The 23,001-nt window shown below is 40.5% G+C and overlaps 1 protein-coding gene across 1 annotated transcript in view; it reads left to right on the top strand.

Moving 5' to 3' along the window:
* Window positions 1-23,001, top strand: part of Blnk (B cell linker) — a 68,092-nt gene that overhangs the window by 5,394 nt on the left and 39,697 nt on the right. The window contains exons 2-3 of the mRNA XM_076834638.1: window positions 16,779-16,844; window positions 20,641-20,690. Of these exons, the coding sequence (XP_076690753.1) occupies window positions 16,779-16,844; window positions 20,641-20,690 (116 nt within the window). The remainder of the gene's footprint in view (window positions 1-16,778; window positions 16,845-20,640; window positions 20,691-23,001) is intronic.

Below are 23,001 nucleotides of genomic sequence, written 5' to 3'. Positions count from 1 at the left end.
GGCTTTCTTTGGCTTTTTAATAAAATGCATACACATAGCCGGGTGGTGGCATACGCCTGTTAACCCAGCCTCTTGGGAGGCTGAGGCAGGAGGTTTGAGAGTTCAAAGGCAGCCTCAGCAAAAGTGGGATGCTAAGCAACTCAGTGAGACCCTGTCTCTAAAATAAAATATAAAATAGAGCTGGGGATGTGGCTCAGTCTTCATGTGCCCCTAAATTCAATTCCCAATACCAAAAAAAAAAAAAAAGAAAGAAAGAAAGAAAGAAAATGCATAGAAGTAGCCTCCCCTTGGCCTCACCCAAGACTTAACTATCTTTTAGAACTTCTCCAATTTTGTTCACAGTTGGGGGTTATTGACATCTAGTAGGCAGAGAGCAGTAATATTGCTAGACAGTCTAATTGACAATCCCCTTAGTGAGTGTGGACACAACAAAGAATTATCTGGTCCAAAATGTAAATTATGCCACCCCTCAGAAACCCAGACTCCAAACAAGTGGAGTGAATTATCTCTAGAACAAGAAGCACACCTTTGTTTGATGCTTAGAGTAACAATGAGTATGTAATATGTAGACTATATGATAGACATCTTGGCAATTGGTGTGGCCTCTGCTCACAGAAGATTTTTTTTTTCTGTCTGAGAGATTTGGGGGAGAAGTTGCCAAGGGAGAAGGCTAGAGGTTCTTGGACTTGAATATCAATGAGTTGTTTTTGTTAATTTTAAATGATAAAAATAAAAAAACTAAATTCCATGAGCTTCATGCACCATTGAGGTATCCATCATTCTCCCCTAGACAGAGAAATGAGAGCAGGAAGATTTCCAGACGTGAGTCTGGATTGAAATGGTCTCTGTTTATACTTTTATAAGTAGATTGAGTCAACACTGAGTGGAAATCCTGAAAGTTCGGACAGAAGCAAATTAGTTGGTAGCAGTTATAAAGACATCCAAGGGCGGAGGGTCTCCCATACCTCCCATACCCAAGTGGGTGCACTGTGCTTGTTCTGCAGCAGAATATGCTGTCCTGAGGTCCAGGGATACTAGTACTTGGAGACCCTGGATAAAGACAAAAGCAAATGACCAAACAGACATTTATCAAAAGATATACAAATACCCAACAAGAATATGAAAAAGTGCTCAGTATCACTAATCACCAAGAAAATGCAAATGGAAACTACAATGAGATGTTGCTCACCCTCATTAGAATGACCATTATCAAATAGACAACAAATAAATGCTGTCAAGGATGCAGAAAAAGGGGAAGTTTTATGCTGTTTGGGGGCATAAATTAGTACGGCAACTATGGAAACATCATGGACATTCCTTGCATACTCCCATTTAGTCAGGCAGTTTCACTAGTGGGTGCAGAGTCAAGGGAAGTTAAATCATGTATCAAAGAGATGCACTCCATGGTTACTGCAGCACCATTCAAATAGCCAAGATTATATGGAATCAGCCAAAATGTCCACCAGGAGGTGAATGGATAAAGAATATGGTGTGTGCTCTCTGTTCAACAGTTAGATAGATGCTCCAGGCTGGTGACTGATTCTGGAGATATACATATATATATACACACACACATATATATGAACATATATAATGGAGTATTAGTCATCCATTAAAAAGATGAAATAATATTATTTGTGCCAAAGTGGTGGAACTGGAGGACATTGTGTTAAGTAAAATAAGCCAGGCACAGAAAGATGAATATCATATGCTTTCACTCATTTGTGGAAACTAAAAAATTGATCTCATAGAAGAACAGAGTGAAAGAGTGGTCACTGAACTCAGGGGGTATGGGGAGCATGATAGCGAGAGATTATCTCAGTTACATAGAAGGAATTAGTATTGGTCTTCTGTAGCCTAGTAGGGTAACTAGCCCACAATAATCTGTAATATATTTCAAAGTAACTAGGAGAACCTGGAAGTTCCCAACACAGAGAAATGATTAATGTTCAAGGAGATAGAAATTTTATTACACTGATTTTGTCATTATATGCTATATACCTATATGGAATGATCATACTTTTATCCCAGAAATATACAAATGTCTCAATTAAAAAAAGGAAAAGACAAAGCAAGAGGTGATGTCTTTTAACATCTTCTTAGTCAAAATGAACACCCTGCAGCGGTGTCTGAGACCCAGATGTGGTGTCACTCATCCATCAGCCAAGATGGCCTCTCTGTGGCCAGGGGTGGAGATTTTTTAAACTGGTAGGTGGGTTCTGAGGGTGCAATCTTTTTAAGAGTTTATTCTAATTCTATTATCAAGTAGTTCTATCTCTTCCTTCTAAAAAAATGACTCTTTAAATTGCTTTCAATCTTATCCTGATCTCAGGAAATGGTTTCTCTGATGCTCTTAGGAGAGGAGGTGCCCAAGAGGGATCCTGGTTGTTGGGGACCACTCTCTGTTGAGATGTCACTTGCTCCCTGTTGGTGGCTGATTCTAGATCCTGCCTCCAAGCTCATGTGGCTGTGGGATCCTTGACCCACTACAGACAGAGCCCATGGGAAATTTTTAATTCCACTTCACCAAGACTCTCTGTAGGATGGTAGTCAGAGGCACGGATACTGCTTCCCAGCTAGACACCTGCATCCTGGATTTATGATAACACCCAATTGTCTCCTTGTTATTTTTGTTTGTTTTCTATTTCTTTTTGTTGCAACAATATACATAAAACATTCAATTTACCCCTTAACCAACTTTAAGTGTATGGCTCGGTAGCATTCAGTACGTTCATAATGTCAGGCAACCATCACCACCATTCATCTCCAGGGTCTTTTTCACCTTGTAAAACTGAAACTCTGTGCTTATTGCACTATTACCCCAGGCCCCTCTCCTCCCAGCCCCTGCAAACCGCCACCTACTGCTCTTGGGGGGCCACTCTTCTTCTTTAAGGCGACCTTTTTTTTTCTCCTTTTGATGTTTGAGCTCTCAGGGACAGCCATGCTATCCTCATTCCATGTCCCCGCTGTGCTTCCTAGACCCCAGGGACCAAGCACACAATTAGGGGTTAGAAATGCTGATGGGATGGAATTCTAGCCCCATCCCTGTGCCTGCCTCCAGATCAGGGGGGGGACCCTGAAGTGTGATGACACTGTGGTAGGCTGGCAGGCTCTTGCTGGCTGGTGGGGACTCAGAGATGCTGGCTGTGGTGGAGACCTCCCAAGGATTTCCACCTCCTGGCTGTGTGTCTTCCCCAGCACATTCATGTTTCTGTCCCAGTTCTCCATCCATCAGTGGGCAAGCTCGTCTCCCTTTCTGCCTCCTTCCTCTCCATGCCTTGTTCCACAGCTGAGGCTTCAGGCTCCTAAGAGTTCCTCCCATGGGCCCCTGCTTTTGCTCAGTTGACCCACCCTCTCCTGCCTGTTTTGCCTTCACCTCCCTTCTAAAAGGGAGTCCACTAGCAGCCACACCCGACAGCTTATGTTTTAATGGTATTTGCACAACTCTTTTACAGCACTGTGATCTGGGCCTCCTAAATAGACCATGACCCTGAGTCCAACATGGTTGCGTCAATGCTTACTTCAAAAGCAAGGCAAGGTAGCCAGCTTAATGGACATGTGGTGTCCCCTTGCTGGGCTGATCTTCTCTGTTGACCACTTCCCTGAAGAAGGATCTCATTACCCCAGGAGCACCCCTGCCTCCCAGCAGCACTGCTGGGGGCTCCAGCTGCCCCAGATTTCATCCCTTCACACAAGGCAGGGAACACACAGCCAGGCCTCTGAGCGTCCTGGTGAGTGGCCATGCATACAGAAGGGTTCTGTGCTTAGTGTAATGCTCTGCTGATGCTGTCCTGAAATTTTTGCCTTATAATTTCAAACAAGAGGTCTGCATTTTCATTTTACATGAGAACCTAGAAATGATGAGCCACAGTGTCCATGAGTGGCCATGCCTGCTTACCTTGCCATGTGTAGAGACATGGCATGATGGAAAAGCATAATTGATCATCTTGCAAGGACCTGAGAGGACATCTCTCCAGCCTTCTATTCCTCAGCTAGGAAAACTGAGGTCAGAGAGGTGGAGCCACCTGTTCAAGCTCAGACCATCAAAGGCAAGCCTAGAAGTACACCTCCTCTCTGCTTATGAGGAGGAAGAAGAGGTGGCCATGTCCCCCATTTCTACTCTTACCATGTATATAATTTTATGGCCAATATACCATTCCAGCTTAGTCAGTGTTCTGTACTTTTCCTAGACTTTTTTCTTTTAACTAAAAGGCAGCTAACTTACGAGTCAGAAACCTGAGTTTCATGCTGTCAGTATTTCAGGTTATTGCATGCTTCCAGGCCCAAACTTGAATTCCACGCTGACTCAGGAAACTACTATATGTTTTTCAAAGAATGCTCCCACAGTAATTCCTGTCATCCGAGAGCGAGTTGTAATTACAAAGAGCAGAGCTGGCTTTACAGAGAGACTGAGCATGCAACACCAATGTGGTATCATTTAGCAGGCATCCTGGGAAAGTGTTTTTGCTGTACTGGAAAGATGAACTTTGGACTCAAACAAAATAGGATTTAAATTCTTGCTTTGCAATTAACTAGTTCATCGTCTTTGGGAAGGTCATAATCCTCTTTAGTATTTTTTTTTAATCTGGGAAAGGGAAATAAAAATGTATACTAATAATATATATCATAAATAATAGGGACATTGTATCTGTAAATATGTAAAATGGACAGTGAATGTCCCATTCCGAAAATTATCCCCCAGCCTCAACTTCCCTCATGCCTCTCCATTGGTAGTGTCTCAGGATTCTGGTTCAAATCCAGCTCCCAAGTGGAACAAGTTAAGGAATCAAGTCATTATCTGTCCCCAGCACAGGAATCCTTTATCCACAGCCAGCTTAGACCCAGGGGCCACAGAGCCATCCTCTCCACCTCCCACACAGAGGAGGGGTCAATCAACATTGTTGGCTGGATGAATGGAACATTGTTCAAGAAAGTGGTGAGAAAGAAGGAAAGGTCAGAAGCCAGTGACCACACCTAAGTAAGTGCAGTTCCCCAGGGGGAGGCTGTGCCCAAGGGTGCTTGAAATAGAGAATTTGAGCTCAAACACAGGACGAAATTCCTCCTGTGCTCCACCTGCCCCGACCACTTGACAACTTTACCTGGTTCAAAGTGTAAAAAGATGCAGGGTGAAGAATAATTTTTTAAGCACAAAAAGTATGTTAATGTTATACTTGGTACTGAACAATATAGGGAAGAGTCATTTTATTTTCGTGCAAATAATGACAATAGAATCAAATACAAACATGACAAATATACTCCCAAGAAAGAAAATGGGACTCTCAATACCAAACCGAAGGGAAATCGGACTCTACAGATATGTGATTATTTTGTCTTTGCAGCCTGTTCAGGGTCAAGGTCCTCTTTGCAGTAGAAGGAATTATTTCATAGTGTGTTCAAAGATCATTATAGTTTCCAAGCCAATCCCTAGTGATTGAGCCTGACATACCCAAAGCTACTTTTTAGGGTGAATACAGTCAACAACATCTTAAAATGGTTAAAACATGACTTGCGGATGTAGCTTAATGGTAAGTCACATGTCTGGCATGTGCAAGGTCCCAGGTCTGATCCACGGGACCAAAAATAAATAAATTTAAAAAAATAGTTTAAAAAAGCTATTCATGTACAACACCTCAAAAGCAAATTGAAAAAAAAATTGCTTTAAAATTGCTAATTCCTACTCTCTGAGTAAGAGATTTCCTTTTAGGATGTTGAAAATGTTCTAAAACTAGGTATTGATGGTAGTTGTGCAACTTTGCCAATTTACTAAATGATACTGAATTGTACATATAGAAATGGTTGAAGGATGAATTTTATACTTTGTGTGTTTTATCACCATTAAAACTGATAATGAAACTTCTTAGCTTATTTAACGTAAAATAGTATATTTGAAGGGCCTGTGATATTTTCCTTTGACCAATTAGATATTGTTTTAAAATTTATCTTGATATGTATTCTTGATACATATTTCTAGATGCTTTTTAAGAATTGGAAGTTTTACTTTTACCCCGACCCCGACACAAGATATTCTCAATACCTTTTTTTAACTCAGATCCCAGGAAGAAGAATTTAACTGGGTCAAATATTTTCAGTATACAGGACAAAAGCATCCCTCAAAATCATTCTTTTCCTGAAAATATCTTTGCTTTTAGCTGCAGAAATAGATGGCTGGACAAGCAGATGACAATACTATATGGTACCAGGTAGGCACAGCCAAGATTCTTTTTACCCATTAATTATGAAGTTAATTTTTTAAAGGATATGTTCAAATTCTTAAACATAGTATTTTCTACAATTTTTCAGAATTTTTTGAAATGGAATTAAATTTTTTTTTTTTTTTTTTTTTTTTGCCACTGACTTTTATTGGCAGCTGTTTTGGTTTAGGAACATGGGTTTTGCATAGTGATTTTGATGTTGGTAGAGGAGATACTGTGAGTATATCAAAATTCCAACTGTCAGCCAGGCATAATGGTGCACATCTATAATCACAGCGACTTGGGAGGCCAAGGCAGGAGGATCACAAGTTCAAGATCAGCCTCAGCAACTTAGCAGGGCCCTTAGCAACTTAGCAAGACAGTGTCTCAAAATTAAAAATTAAAAATTAAAAAGGGTTGGGGGGAAGCAGCTCAGTGGTAAAGTACCCCTGGATTCAATCCCCATTACAGAAAAAAAAAAAAAAATCAACTGTCCATACCTTGTAGAACAATGAGCCCATCAGAGTCTAACATAGAGACAAAATTAAACAGCTTGCCCTCGGGAGTCTCTTCCACACACAACATCTGGTCTGTAGCATAGTTTCCTTTCATTTCATCAGTTTCAGTGTGGCTGTCCCATGCCTAGCTGCCTCCTTCAAGGTAAATGGGACCAGGATTTTTTTTTTTTTTTTTTTTTTTTTAAGATAGAGAGTATCAGTGGAATCATCGTAGTCCTTACTGTGCCAAGTCAGCCCAATTTCTGCCTGCTTATAATCCAGCTCAACGGTCCAGACATGCCAACCCTAACACCATATATTTGCAGATCTTGGCAAGAAAGAAAGAAATGGTAGGGTGTGACTGCCTGGAGAAACTTGCAAATTACTTTCTGTGGTTCACAGGCTGTTAGTGAGAGAGGGTGCTGGCAGAAAGATGCTCGCCTGAGGTGGACAGCCGCTCTTCTCAGGCACTCTCAGATGGCCATTCTGACTAGGTGTCGAGATAAACATACTCTACTTCTGAGCATGTTCCAGACCCAGAAAGTCCCTACCTATTCCCTTTGGCCACCTGAGTGCACCATCCTCTCTCTTGACCCCTCCCCCGTCCCCATCTGTCCCTTTTGTTTTTTTCTCCAAAAGACTGAAACAAGCTGGAAGAGCCCATGTTCCCTCTAACAAGAAGTCTGACCTTGAGAATCAACAGCAGGGCAGGGAAGGGGTGGGGATCACCTGTGTCCCCAACAAGACCTCTGTGCTGATAGAAGGACTGGATGCCATCTCCTGGGACAGAGAGGAAGGCGACCAGAGAGACCTGTGGTGAAGTTAGTCACCTGCCCTGATGAGGCGCCAAGTTAAAACAAGGCAGTATGCACGTCCAGAGGGGGCTGGGTGAATGGGCTCTGGAGTCACAACTGATTTGGAACACCAGCTCTGTGGTCTACCAGCTGTAGGACAGGACAAATTATATAAACTCTCTGAGCCAAATGTTATCATTTATAGAAATGGGGATAACCACAACAGTGTGGATATACTTAACCCTAGTGAACTGTACACTGAAACATAGTTAAGAATTTTATTACCACTAAAAAATGGGATAATAATAGGATTTGTCCCATAGGGAGGTTGTAAGAGCTTAGCGAGATAATGTATGTGACATCTGGCACATAATACACGCTCCATAAATGCTGCCTTCACTATTGTTGGTTCTCCAAGTCTGTCTACTGGTCTGTGAAAGGCAGTCTTTCAACAATGGTTTATAGGACTTGTGCTATAATCATGGCTCTGGGCTGTGGCCAAGGACAGTGGAGGCACCTCTCTGCCATGGGAAAGCTTATCTTCTACCAAGAGATTCAGACCAGATATGGAAAGGGAAGAAGCAGGATACAATGAAAAGAGATGGGGAATCTTCCATGAAATTAACCTTGGAGCAACTGCCAAATTTCCCTGGAATATGAATTTCTCTGTTGGGACAGGAGGAGGTTTGTGCATAATTTTCCTGATTTCCTGTCACTTATTAATTTCCATGACAACTTTAATTAAAGGCAAAATTAGGAGTTTGGATTTCAAAGCTAGATGGTCTGAAATGGCATCATGTACTCAGTAGGCCTGTGTCGGCATCTGAGGAGTGGGGTGGGGGCACTATCAACCTTGGGGGGGCTTGCTCAGGTTATCACACTGTAGAAGGGGTTATTGAATCTTTTGTGACAGCTCCACCATGAGCTCACTCTGTAGAAGGAAGCAGCCTGGGTGCTGAATTTGCAAATCTAATTATAACCTCAACAATGCCACAGGACTGCCAAGCTGGAGGAAGTGGGCCCCAGGAAGCCAGGGCTAGAACCGGACCAGACTGTGGAAGGAGGGAGGCAGATGCTGGTCAAGGAGGTATCCCACCATGTGCTAATAACCACACAGTCAAAAAGTGGCCTTCTGTTTCAAAGTGATGGGTTGGTAGCTGAAGACTTCATCTTTCAATAGAAATTAGAACCCCCCCTCCCCAATCTCTTTTTCTCTCATTTCTCTGACTTTGCACAGGCCAGAAGGATTTTGTTCGGTGATAAGATGGTGAGAAGAACCTCTGTCCTGATTGACAGAAGGCAGGGCTTGTGTTCAGTTTGGGTCTGTATCCCAGAATGTGACTTCCTAAATGTTTGTAGAATAAATAAGACAAATAAGTGTGTCCCAGATGTGCACTTACTAAATGTTTATGGAATAAATAAGACAAATAAATGTCTTGCATAAAACAACAAATCATGACATTAAACTTCAAGGGGGAGACTGAAAAAAAAGGAAGTAGATCAAGGTAAATACTATTTTCACCAAAATAATAATAATAAATTCATGATCAGCTAAATATTGAAATTTAAATGAAGACAGGATCAAAATCACTATTGTTGTTTTTTCTTGTCTGAGGTCCGAATACAGCCAGTACAAATTTGTCCCAGCAATATCCTCTTTGAGAGCTCTCAGCCTGGTGGCCACAAACTCCTCCTCCTACCCAGCTGACAAATGGCACTCCTAATGTCATTCCATAGCTTTTGGCACCTCACATCTCACTGTCATGGGCTTGGAGTAGGGCTCAGCAGAGGGGGATCCATATTGATCTCCCAGTCACTGGAATCTCCTGGCCAGGCCCACTCTGATTGTGACACACACTGAGGAAAGCTCTCTTGAGGGCTTCCTGCTGTCCCCTTCCTTGGCCTTTATACTAACAAGGTTTTGACACCTGTCTCCAACCCCTCAGTCTCATCTTTGATTCTATCCTTCCCACAACATTCCACATTCCCACTACTCTGTTTCATCCTGTTTCAAACATCTGAGAACATGTCTCTCTGAGCCTTTGTGCTTCTTGTTCCTGACACCTGCCTTCTGTTTCTCACTCTTTTTGTTCCTGGAGATGGAATCTTTTGGTTGGAAACAATAAAAATGAGATGGAACTAAGTTTTGGGAGCACACAGGGCAACACACCCATCAAGAGGAAGACCAAGCTGCTTCCCAAACAAAGGGAGATGTAGACTATTATTGAATTGCTGGAGTGGGCTAATGTCTGTAATTTTCCACTAGCCAGGGGCACAATTCCAAAAGGTGCTTCTTCTTGCATGAAGCTTGAACCACTGCTGGTCACAGTCAAATTGTCTTAAGAATGGCTAAGTTACTCTTATGGCACCATCATCCTGGGCGAGCATCCTGGCCTTGGGGCTCTATCCAGGCCTTATGACCGGGGTGAAGCACTTTGGGTGCTTGGGCTGCTTGTAGCTGCTGAAAAAGCATAAGGTTGGGGTAGGAAAAAACACTTTTCAGCTCCAGTGGGCAATCAACACATCTATAGGTAGAGGAAGTAGAATCTGACCCAAAAGTTAGGGCAGCAAAGGGGACAGATATAGTCTGAAAACAAAGATGCTGAGGCTTTTCATCCTGTTGTAGCCACCCATCAGACATCTGCAGGCCCAAGTAAAAAGTCAGTGTTCTCAGCAGAAGTGCCCTTCAAGTCCTAGAAAAGTAACCGAGGCAACCCTTATCACTGGATAGCACACCCATCAAAGGTGTTATCTACGGCAAAACTAGCAGGAAGCTACTAATGCATTGTCTAGCTGTGCAGCCTCCAAAATTAGTGATTTTTAAGTTGACTACGAACAAGGGAAGCTGAAGGATTTATTTGCATTTTTCCCCAATGACAATTTAATCTTGCGCAAACATTCCGCTTCTGGGGTTTTATCAAGGTCTCATGATGGGTCTGATGAGAAGATCACAGGGGCAGAGAAGCAGCACACCAGGCTACGAAGGGTAATGGCTTACTCCACCCAGGGCTTTACTTCATTGTCCCAGCCTTTTGTCCCCCTAGGGTGGCCCCGAATATCTCATTCCCCCCTGAGAGAATTTTATCCCCCTTCTCTTAGGAAAACAAGACCAAAGTTTTCTTCTGTGACTTCTTCAGGGTGACGTTCTTACATTGATCCTACCTACCTTTGAAGGTTATAGAAATCTTCCGCTCCCTGATCGGAAGGGGTCAGTGGTGTGAGTTCCTGACTTGGAGTGGGCTGAAGCCACCAGGCAACCATTAATTTTGTTTGAAACTGTTGAAACCTACAAGAGACAAACTTGGGCAAGTTACATAGGCAAGGGCCAAAAAGAAGAGAGAATATTGTGAGAACTGCGATTGAAAGCAGAAGGCCACTTAAGGGTCTTAACCACGAGCCAGCTGTATGACCTCCCAAATCAGTGATTTTTAAGTTGGCTAAGAACAAAAGAAGCCACAGAGTTTGTTTCGGTTTTTCCCCAGAAACAATTTCATCTTGTGTAGACATTCTACTTTTATCAGGGTCTCATGACTGGTCTGTTGAAAAGAGCAGAAGGGTAGAAAAGCAACCCAAGGGTTTATTGCATTGTCCTACCATAATGGCCCCTGAGTGTCTAGAAGGCAATAAACCAGACCTGATCCTTTTCGCAACGGTTTTCAGTCTTTGGTGTGCGCAAGGGTTGCCAGTCCTGGGGAATTTGTTGAAATACAGATTGGTGGGAACCACTTGATTTTCCCATTGGTATAGTTCAGGGCCAAGTAATTCAAACTTTTTAGACCAGATACAGTCGATCTTTAGACTGTATCTCAGCAAACACTCTTTCAGACGAGACCTAGGAGAGAGAGAATGGGTTTGATGGCACTGGGGGACCTGCGATCTCTCCTTCCCTGTTTCTCCTTCCTGATCCAGGGCTCCCAGAAGCCAGCAATCTGCACTGGTTCTCACACTACACTGGCTTCTCGAGGACTCCTCAGGTCCGCTTTGGTCTTCTCTCTCTTCTCTTAATTTGGGGGGTCCTGATAGACAGGACAGAGTGGCCCTTTGCTTGGCAGAGGCAGGAAAGATGAGTTTGGTTGTTCTAAATACATGAAGTGGGTTAGGATAGGCAAGGATGTTTTGGATATGACCTCAAAAGCACAGAAATCAAAGACGAAAATAGATAAATGGAGTTACTTCAACCTAAGAATCTTCTGCACAGCCAAGGAAACAACCCATGGGGTGGAGAGACACTCGACGGAATGGGAGAAGATATTTGCAAGCTATACAAATATCTGGCAAAGGGTTAATATCCACATTCAAATAATTCAATAGCAAAAGCCAACAATCCAATTTCAAAAAATGGGTAGTAGAGCTAAATAGACTTTTCTCAAAAGAAGACAGGGAAGTGAAAATCACATCCACAATGAGATATCATCTCACTGCAGTTAGAATAGCTCCTATCAAAAAGACAAAGATAACAAGTGCTGGCGAGGATGCGCAGAGGAGGGAACACTAATTACGGTTGCTGGGGATGGAAATTAGGACAGGTGTTATGGAATACAATATGGCTGTCCCTCAAAAAATTAAAAGTAGAACTATACTATGTTCTAGCACTCCCACTCCGGTACATATATCCAAAGGGAATGAAGCCAATATGTCAAAGAAACTTCTGCATTCCCACATTCATTGCAGCTCTATAAGAGCCAAGAAATGGAAATAACCTAAGTGTCCATCAACTGCTGAATGGATAAAGAAAACATGGTACATATATACACCATGGAATATTATTCAGCCATAAAAAGAGATGAAATCCTATCATTTACAACAACATGGGTGGAACTGGAGATGATTACGATAAGTGAAATAAGCCTGTAACTGAAAGCTCAGTCCTTGTCCCCAATGCCAATAAATGCCGATTTAATAATGAAGACATGGTTTCTGAGAAAAGGGGAAAAAAAGGTTTATTGCTTTGCTAGCAAAGGAGAAACACAGGGGATTCCTGTCCCAAAGGCTGTGACTCTCCCCATCAGGAGGAACAGGAGGGTTTTAAAGGAACTTTTCAAGGGATACGATTCAAGTGTGCTCTGGTAGGGGTCCCAGGGTGCCCTGATGGCTTGTTAGGATTCACTTGTTAATTTGGGAGATATTAACTTCCAGATCTCTGCAGGCATCTCCTTCCTGTAGTGGTGTTTTCAAAGGCAGAACAACTAAGGGAAAAAAAGAGAACACTGTCTCCCTAATCTTGTTAGACACGGGGAGAGGGGAGAAGAGAGGGAAAAAAAGACATTTAAAAAAAAAATAAGCCTTACACTGGCACAGTTGCACACGCCTATAATCCCAGCGGCTCGGGAGGCAGAGGCAAGAGGATCAGGAGTTCAAAGCCATCCTCATCAATTTAAGGAGTTGCTAAGCAACTCAGTGAGACCCTGTCTCTTAAAAAATACAAAATAGGGCTAGGGATGTGGCTCGGTGGTTGAGTGAGCCTGAGTTCAATTCCTGGTACCCCAAAACAAAAATTAAAAAAAAATAATAAATAAGCTTTAAAACAAACAAGGGCTATATTCAGAAGGTGAAGGGACCACTGTTACAAGCCAGGCACAGACAGACAAATACTGTATGACCTACCTCACTTATTGTGGAATCTAAACAAGTCGATCTCATAGAAGTTGAGAATATCTGGAGGTTAACAGAGGCTGGGGAGGGCAGGGGAAAGAGGGAGGTGGGGAAAGGCTGATCAAGCGGTACTAAGTTATGGTTCAGTCAGTATTCTATTGCACAGCAAGGTGCCTATGAATAACAACTTACTGTGTGCTCCAAAACACCTAGAAGATATAATTTTGAATATTTTTACTACAAAAAAATGATAAGTATTTAAGGATTAGGTAATATAACCATGATATGAATACTGCACAATGTCATAATGTATTGAAACATCACATGGTGCCCAATAAATATGTTCAATTTTTATATGTTAATTAAAAATAACTATATATATTTATTTTATATAAATGCATGCTTATACAAAATGAATGAATACTCATGTATTTATTAATTTTAATTAACTTAAAATTGAACAAATTGATGGTGTTCATATATATGAAGTAGGAAATGCAGATTACAAAATGTCAAAGATGAACTTACTTTTGTGAACTTTGTCCATCTTTATACACAGGTAGTACAAACTTGGAAGGCTTTTTAATTGAGTGATAGTGGTGGAAGTTGAATTAAGAGGGATTTTTTTTTTTAAAGCAGTCATGGGATTCATTTGGAAAAATAAGAGGCCCAGAATAGCCAAAGCAATCCTTAGCAAGAAAAACAAAGCAGGAGGCATCACAATACCAGACCTTAAATTATACTACAGAGCTATAGTAACAAAAAAGTGCATGATATTAACACCAAAACAGGCAAGAAGACAAATAGAACAGAAAAGAAGACTTAGACAGAAACCTACATAAATTCAGTTATCTCATACTAGACAAAGTTGCCAAAAACATTTGAGAAAAGGCAGCTTCTTCAGCAAATGGTGCTGGGAAAACTGGGAATACATGTAGTAGACTGAAATTTAACCCCTATCTCTCACCCTGCACAAAACTCAACTCAAAGTGGATCAAAGACCCAGGAATTAAACTAGAAACCCTGCATCTACTGGAAGGAAATGTAGACCCAACACTCCAACATGTCGGCTTCCTTAACAAGACTTCTAAAATGCAATAAGTAAAATCAAGAATCAATAAATGGGATGGAATCAAACTAAAAAGTTTCTTCACAGCAAAGGAAACAATCAAGAACATGAAGAGGGAGCCTATAGAATAAGAGAAATTTTGCCACCTGTACCTCAGGTAGGGCATTAATTTCCAGGATAAACAAAGGACTCAAAAAACTTACACCCCAAAGATAAATAACCCAATCAATAAAGGGGCAAAGGAACTGAACAGGCACTTCACAGAAGAAGAAATACCAAGGATCAACAAATACATTGAAAAAATGTTCAACATCTCTAGCAATTAGAGAAATGCAAATTAAAACTACACTGAGATTTCATCTCACTCCAGGCAAAATGACAATTATCAAGAATACATGAAACAATGAATGTTGGTATGGATGTGGGGAAAAGGGTACGCTCATACATTGCTGGTGGGACTGCAAATTAGTGCAACCACTATTTAATCTTGCACAAACGTTCTGCTTCTGGGGTTTTATCAAGGTCTCATGATAGGTCTGATGAAAAGATCACGGGGCAGAGAAGCAGCACACCAGGCTTACTTCACCTAGTATGGAGACTCCTCAAAAAACTAGGAATGGACCTGTCATTTGATCCACTTACACCACTCCTTGGTATATATCCAAAGGAATTTAAATCAGCATACTCCAGTGACACAGCCACATCAATGTTTATAGCAGCACAATTCACAATAGCTAAGCTATGGAGCCCTTCAACAGGTGAATGGATAAAGAAATCGTGGTACATATACACAATGAGATATATATTATTTTCAGCCATAAAGAAGAATGACTTTATGACATTTTCCAGCAAATGGATGGATTTGTAGTCTATCATGCTAAGTGAAACAAGCAATTCCCAAACACCAAAGGTTGGACTTTTTCTCTGATATGTGGAAGCTAACACAATAAGGGGGAGGAAGAGAATAGAAGTTCAGGGGATTAGACAAAGGGGAATGAAGGGAAGGGAGTGGGGAGAGGAAAAGGAAAGACTGTGGAGTGATCTGACAACCTTCCTAGGTACATGTGTGAATGCACCACAGTTAATCTCACCATTGTGTATGTCGCTAGCACTCCCACTATGGTATATATATATATATATCCAAAGGGAATGAAGTCAACATGTCAAAGAGACATCTGCACTCCCACATTCATTGCAGCTTTATAAGAGCCAAGAAATGGAAATAACCTAATTGTCCATCAACTGCTGAATGGATAAAGAAAACATGGTACATATATACACAATGGAATATTATTCAGCCATAAAAAGAAAGTTAAACTCCATAAAACTGGAGTTCTAATTAGAATAAGACATATTCCGTGCTTGTATAATTCTGTCACAATGGACATACTGTTATGTATAACTAAAAAGAACCAACAAAAAAGAACTACCCCCAAAGAGTGGTTTTATAATATTATTTCCAAATTTTGATACAATGAATACATATTACATGTATCTATTATTACAGTCCCATACAAAATTAGTTTCTCCTAAAAATCCCCTACTCTCTACCTATTCACCCCTTCTTTCCTACCCTCAAACTTGTAGAAAGCCTTGATCTTTTTATTGTGTCCAGAGTTTTCCTTTTCTAGAATGTCATTTACATAGTTGGAATTACACAATATGTAGCCTTTTCAGATTGGCTTCTTTCACTTAGACTATAGTCCATTTTTAACAAGAAGTAGTTATAATATTGAAGGCTGTATAATTTATGTGATCGATAATAAGGGAAGGAGGAAGGAGAAAAGAAAATGAGAAGGGAAAAGAGAAAGATCATGTTGTTGTTCTGTTTTGTTTTTCCATTTAATTTTACAGTCCCCCAAATCACTACATTCTAGAGCTCTGTGTTAGGAATGGCAAAAATGTCCCACCCCGTGTGGGGCTCATGCAATGTGAGAGGCATTTTGCCTGTAATCCCTTCATCTCTATCAGCAGTTTTGCAAACTACTGAAGAGAGCAGGCAGAGCAGCCCTGGCTTTCCCAGTAGCAGTGTGGGGTGGAGCACGCCAGCAATGTGACTACAAAATGAACCAACCTTCAGACATAGCGTGGTCTAAATCCATGCAGAGGAAAGTCAAGAGTCCCGTCAAAATGCAAGTCTAGTAAAGCACACTCCCACATTTTGTTATCAGACTGACAACTCAGCTGATTTGTTTAAAACTTTGCACATGGGTCAGTAAGGACCTTAGTTTTCTTATGCAGTTATTTTGCTTTACTTTGGCAATTAAAAGGTTACAGTGGAAAAAGGGTCTGATCTATCACAGTACAGTGGTGATTCAAGGATGATCTTCTGACCAGAGGTGTCCCAACCCCTGGGAACTTGTTGGCAATGCAAATCAGGAGCACCACAGATACACCCACATCAGAAACGTGGGAGGCAGGGCCTGGACCGCTACCATTCATTAACCCTGTAGGGGATTCTGGTGCAGTGTAAAGTGAGAACCACTGGTCTATCAGATTCTGGAGTTTATTTGAAAAAAAAAAAAAAAAAAAACTGATGAAATGAGGCTGGCAATAAAGTTTTCAAATTGTTCACTTAACTAAATACAACATAATTCCTGCTATTAACATTTTTGTTTAATTTTGTTTCTTACAGGCAACTTCAAAAGATGGTCCATGATATTAAGAACAATGAAGGAGGAATAATGAACAAAATAAAAAAGTGAGACTCTATTTAAATATTTATGTATTTAAATAAGTCAACCTTGCTAAGTGAGAGAAGCAAATACTTATTTATATAAAATAAGTCAACCTGTGCAACTCCCTGTTACTCCAGCAGGGAGGTGCAACCTGTTTAGCATGTCACCCACCCTTTCTTGCTGGTGGCTGGAAGCATGGGTTAGGTCTGTGTTCTGGAAACAAGGCTGTGAGTGGGCTGGTATTCAGGGAAACTCAGGATTTCCTTCTCACCAAAGAAGAGGTGAGCTGTGCTCATTCAGGGTGCCTAGCACATGCCAAAGCAAGACACCTGGAGAAATCCAAATAAGAAGTCACAAAACTCAGCCCTTACTTTTTTGAGATGCCATAACTGTCACCTACATTTTGATTTCCACTTTTTAAATAATTTTAATTATCAGTGTTTTCAACAAGCACATGGGAAAGGAAAGCTAGAATTCCAAATCTTCCTGTACACCAAAACCCCTTAAACTTCTTACAGAGAAAATAGAAATTCTGTGTGCCTACACTTGCCACTCAAAATCTAAGTCAAAAAGAGAGGCAAATTAGTATTGTGTTCAGTTTTGTTTTGATGAAAGTAATACAGATTTGGCAGGGAGAAAAAAATGAAAGAATTCAGAATTGTTTGAAGTCAAAATTGCCCACTTCTCACAATCTTACCTTAACCCATTCCCCAGAAAGAGACATTGTCCTGAGTGAGTTCTGTGTGTGTGTGTGTGTGTGTGTGTGTGTGTATACATATGCATGTATACATATACACACACACACACACACAAATATATATATATATATATATATATATATATATATATATATATTCAGGCACACATATTCATGCACCAACATAGTACCTATGCACATTTCATTTTCATCATGGTATCAAATTACATACACCATTTTACCAACTTGCTCAGTTGGATTTATTTATTTATTTTTTTTGATGCTGGAGATTGAACTCAGGGTCAGTTAACCACTGAGCTACATCCCCAACCCTTTGGATTTTTATTTTGAGTCAGGGTCTCGATAAGTTGCTTAAGGTCTTACTAATTTGCTGAGTCTGTCCTCAAACTCACGATCCTCCTGCCTCAGCCTCCCAAGTTGCTGGGATTACAGGCATGCACCACAGCACCTGGCTGTGGGTTTTATTTAATGCTTTGTCATGGACATCTTTCTTATTAGTAGGTAAACCACATCATTTTTCCAAATAGCTGATCAGTAGTCTATCATAAACATAATGAAACAAACCATATATTGGTGAACATTTTTGTAAGGGGGAGGACGTGAGTTTAAACCTTCTTGGAGGGCAGTTTGATCATATCAATAAAAAAATTTCTAGGGCTGGCATTGTGGCTCAGTGGTAGAGTGCTTGCCCTGGGTTTGATCCTCAACAGCACATACAAATAAATAAATGAAGGTATTGTGTGTCCAACTACAACTAAAAAATAAATATTAAAAAAACTTCTAGCCATTTATTTCCATATTCTTTGCAGACTTAGAGTATATCAGTAAACTAAATTCCTGAAATAAAATTTATGAATGGAAGGAGTTGTGCCTTAAAATTTTTTTATTGCTATTACCAGATTTCCTTCCCAAAATTTTGTGCCAATGATAGTATATAAAAAAAATTTCATCTCTCTCTGTCTTCAGAGCAGGGTATCGTCATTCTTTTGGACTTTGCTGAACTTCAAAGTCTGAACATAAAAGTATGAAATCACTTTTGGTGGTATTTTTAGACTGAAAACTATAAATGAATCTCAATATATAATGAGTAATCATCATAAAGCAGTTAAAATGGTTTTCTGCTTGTTGGGCAATGTTCATCTTATAGAGGGGAAGAATTTGTCATCCTGTTCTGGCCTATAACTGGGAGAGGTGTGTGATTATTTTCATTTCTTTCTTTCTTTTATTTTTATTTCTTATTTATTTATTTTTGGGGAAACAGGGATTGAATCCAAGGGTGCTTAACTACTGAGCTACATCCCTAACCCTTTCTTATTTTTTTAAATTTTTTTTAAAATTTTGAGACAAGGTATCACTAAGTTGCTTAGGGCCTTGCTTATTAAGTTGCTGAGGCTGGCTTTGAACTCTCAATCCTCCTGCCTCAGCCTCCCTAGCTGCTGGATTATAGGTGTGCACCACTGCACATACCTGGCTATTTTCATTTATTTCTGATACATACAGACTGTCATTCTCCATGAGAGAGTCCCACTAATCATTGTTATGATTACTGGCAATTCTAGATTAAGTGTCTCATAGTTACCAGACTTACAATCCTCCAGTTCTCAATAATATGAAGGTTCTGCATAGAATGTTTCTCTGTTCCGTGGTCGGTCATGTTCACGGCATGTTCACTGACAATTTCTATTTCACACTTTCTGTCCATTGTACCCCAGAGCACTTTTACTTGACAAATCATGTTTCTTCTCAGTCTGGCAAACATGGCTGCCGTGGTCATTACCCTGGGTTCACCAAGGGCCCCTTGATTGAAAGTGACTTAGAATTCAGCTCTCACTTGAAGCCAAGGCGACAGGTGCTCCCTTGAAAGGCGGAAGCACAGTTGAACACACAGCTTCCTTTCTTCAAGACCATGACAGTTTTCACGGGTCCGTGGCCACATGAGCAGAGCAAGACAGTGCAGCGTTGGCGTGGTGTGTAGCTGCTAGCTTTTAAGTCAAGTTCAAATCACACCTTTTATTCCCAACCTGTAGTCAGTGGCCAGCAGTTCTTTCTTGAGCTTGGTCTTTATTGAGAAATGATTTAGGGTTGTTAAAATACCCTTTCTTTCCTTTTATGTAATGATGGCAATAGTGGATAATAGTTGGTTTGTGTGTTTTGAATTTTTACTGTTTCATGAACTGACCTGAGCACCAGACCCAGATTTTTTTTTTTTTCCCCCTGAGACACCTTGGCCAATTTTTCCCTCCAGATCTTATCATAAGTTTAATGATAATATTTTCCCAGCATACTCTGTTGCCTCGTGAGGAGAATTGAATGAAATAATAGATAGGAGAGACTACGGGGGGCACTCAAGAATGTCTATACAAATATTAATGTTTTTCTTGGAAAAATAATGATTCTAGTTTGTAAAGTTTTTTCTTGTTTTAATCAAACATGAATTTCTGTGCTATGTTTTTTGAAAAAATAAATTTTATATATAATGGTTACCCTGTACTGCTTATATAAAGGGATATGATATTTTAGTCAGACAAAGCTACTGGATATGCTTTGTGTATGTATTTAAAATTCCATTAAGCAAGCCATTCTTAAATAGAATGGGGAATTATTATAAAAATAATAATATACTATAAACCTTACATCTTGAGATACTTGGTGCTCACTTATTTGTCATGTTTTTAACTGGCCCCAAAATAATTTCAGCCTAATACAACTAAAGTGCTATTATAGCTGATTTTTGTCCGCTTATTTAAAGCATTTGTAAACTATTAAAATACAGCTCATCTTCTCTTACCTTCCCAGCAGCCAGCCAACTCTTATCTTCCTTGAACCTCTGACTCAGTGCTTACTGACCTTCTGACCTCTCAGAGTCCCTTGACCACCCGACTCCACCAAGTCATGGCCACATGGTGCACTGGGGAGCTCCGGAGGGGTGGGAAACCTCTGACCAGTGGCTTCCCTATGTTTATAGTACATTAAATCCTTCAATGTGATGGATCCAAAGAGGACTTTACTCTGTCATTCGTTTGTTCTCTCTATGTATATTGTGTGCATTGGCAAGAGTTGTCCTACCCACTGACCCTTGGTCTAATGGATTTTATCTACAGGTTGAAAGTCAAAGCACCTCCAAGTGTTCCTCGAAGGGACTATGCTTTAGGTAAGAGTACTTCTAAAATACTGTAACTGATTTTTGACTAATTTAATGTTCATATTTTTGTTGTTGTTGTTGGAGAGGGAAATATGTTCTACTCATTTGAAAAAAAAAAAAAGATGCCGATCTTGATTTCAAGAATGACCAAATCCATTAGACATTTGACTGTGATGCAGATGTAGCACTCCCCTGTCCCTCCCTCCCTCCGTTCATCCATCTCTTCAGCTACTTATCATCTATTAGGTATCTTGCATGTCCCAGGCACATACAAAGTCTTAAGTAGAAACAGGGTTAAACCAGTTAGCTACAGTCTCCACACTCTCAGAATCTATGTCTAGAAGGGAAGATAGCTGATGTTAGAAGTAATCACAATTCTGTGTGGGATGAAAAGTGTGTAGCAGAGGGACCTGATCTAATCTGTGACAGGTGATGCAGGGAGGGACGTCTTCAAAGTTGTTTAAATGCGTACTTGAGGGAGGTTGAAAGGTTGAAGGAATAAATTGTTGATTGCCTGTGGTGACTCAGTCTTCCCTGAGTTTAGCCTACGACCCCATTCCAGCTAGCATCAACTTTGGTGGGAGAAGGTTTAGTTTTGTGAACAAAGTAAAATATCCAACACACTTTCCTTTCCTAGAGAGATGGGAAGATAAGTCTAAAATCTTGATCTATAGCATTAAGTTTAAAGATGATCTGTCTATACATTCCTCAGTAAAAACCACAGAATTTGGGCTGAGATTATGACTCAGTGGTAGAGTATTTGCTTAGCCCATATGAGGCACTAGGTTCAATCCTCAGCACCACATAAAAATAAAAAAATAAAATAAAGATATTAGATATTATGTCCATCTACAACTTTAAAAATATTTTAAAAAGAGAGAGAGAGAGAGAGAGAAAACCAGAAGATTATAGACATCCTTCATCATTCTTCATCTGTGGGACCACAGCTAAAACCAAATCGTAACCTTAAGTGATGGTCACTTTTTTTTTTTCTGCCACTGATCAAGATAGCAATGAATAATACAGTTGAGTTCTTCTTATCACATAGAGAAATTCCAACGTACCCAAGTCTAGTCACTAATTCATAACATTTTCCCTAACTCACAGAGTATTTTTTGACTTCACCAACCAGTCAGTAGGTTGAGACTTGATTAGGGGATTCCTGTGTAGTTTGGAACTACAGGACAGGATCCTGTTCTGTGCTTTACAATTTATCTAATCCACTAGTCAAGGAAGCTTGATTAAATGAGAACAAATGCATTCTTCTATCCAAGTTCTGAAGAAAGAAAAAAAAAGAATGAAAGAAAGAAAGCAGACCAGAACTGTCAAGTATCTAAATAGGTTTGATGGAAAAATTATGAAATTATGGTGTCTTGGGATTTAAAAGAAACTCGAGAGTTTCTATAAGACTTAAACCCTACTCCACTACCGCGTCCCTTCACAGAGGAAGTCCAGTTTTTGCTTGAACACCTGCAGTGATGGTTTCTCAAACCTGTGTGGTCCAGTGAGGGTGGACAGCCCTGGTTGGACATGGATGGGATTCATTTCCTGTGACTTCCTGTGTCTATCCTAATGGTCACACAACATAAATCTTTAACTAATAAAGACAGTAGAAACAGTTGTTCTGTGCAACTCCAAAGCACCAAATTGAGAGTTAGGACATTTGGATAGTTTCTTCCTTCGAATAAACACCTCCAGGTGCTTCTGCTGTTCCACACAGGCTTGGACTCACTCAACAAATATTTCATAAGAATATCCCTTGTAACTCTCACTGTGTTAGATATGGAATAGGGAACAGAATATAGTCTCTGACCTTCAGGTGCATAATGACTAGTGGGAAGTCAAATAATGCACCAGACTTCAAGCAGATAGTGTCATTTCCCAAGCATGGTAACTGCTATGAAGGAAAATGCCAGATGCAATGATAGGAGTCACTGTCAGGTGGGGACAACTTAAGCAGTCTAGGAAGGTCTCTCTGAGGAGGAGGCATTTAATTCAAGTTCTGGGGGACAAATGTGCAAGAATGTTGTCACTTGATGAACTAAGAGCATCGGAGATGCTGGACACAATGCTAGGAGCTCAGAGTCAATTCTTGGAAACCTAAATAGAATGATATTCGTGACTTCAGGATGTCCATCTTTCCCAATTGTCCCCTTGTGCTCACCTGTCTGCTTGCTCATCCCTTCATCCTACTGATTCTCTTAATAAGTATCTCTCTGAAGTCTCTCCCTCTCTATTCCCATAGCCACAGCTCTGCCCCCCCACCGCCGTCATTTCTTGCTTGTCCTAAGGATTCTCCTGTATTACTAGTTTCTTAATT

This window comes from Callospermophilus lateralis, chromosome 15, assembly GCF_048772815.1.
Source record: "Callospermophilus lateralis isolate mCalLat2 chromosome 15, mCalLat2.hap1, whole genome shotgun sequence".
NCBI classification, from domain to species: domain Eukaryota; kingdom Metazoa; phylum Chordata; class Mammalia; order Rodentia; family Sciuridae; genus Callospermophilus; species Callospermophilus lateralis.
Note: the sequence above shows the minus strand (reverse complement) of the source record. Positions and strands in the feature narration are given on the sequence as shown.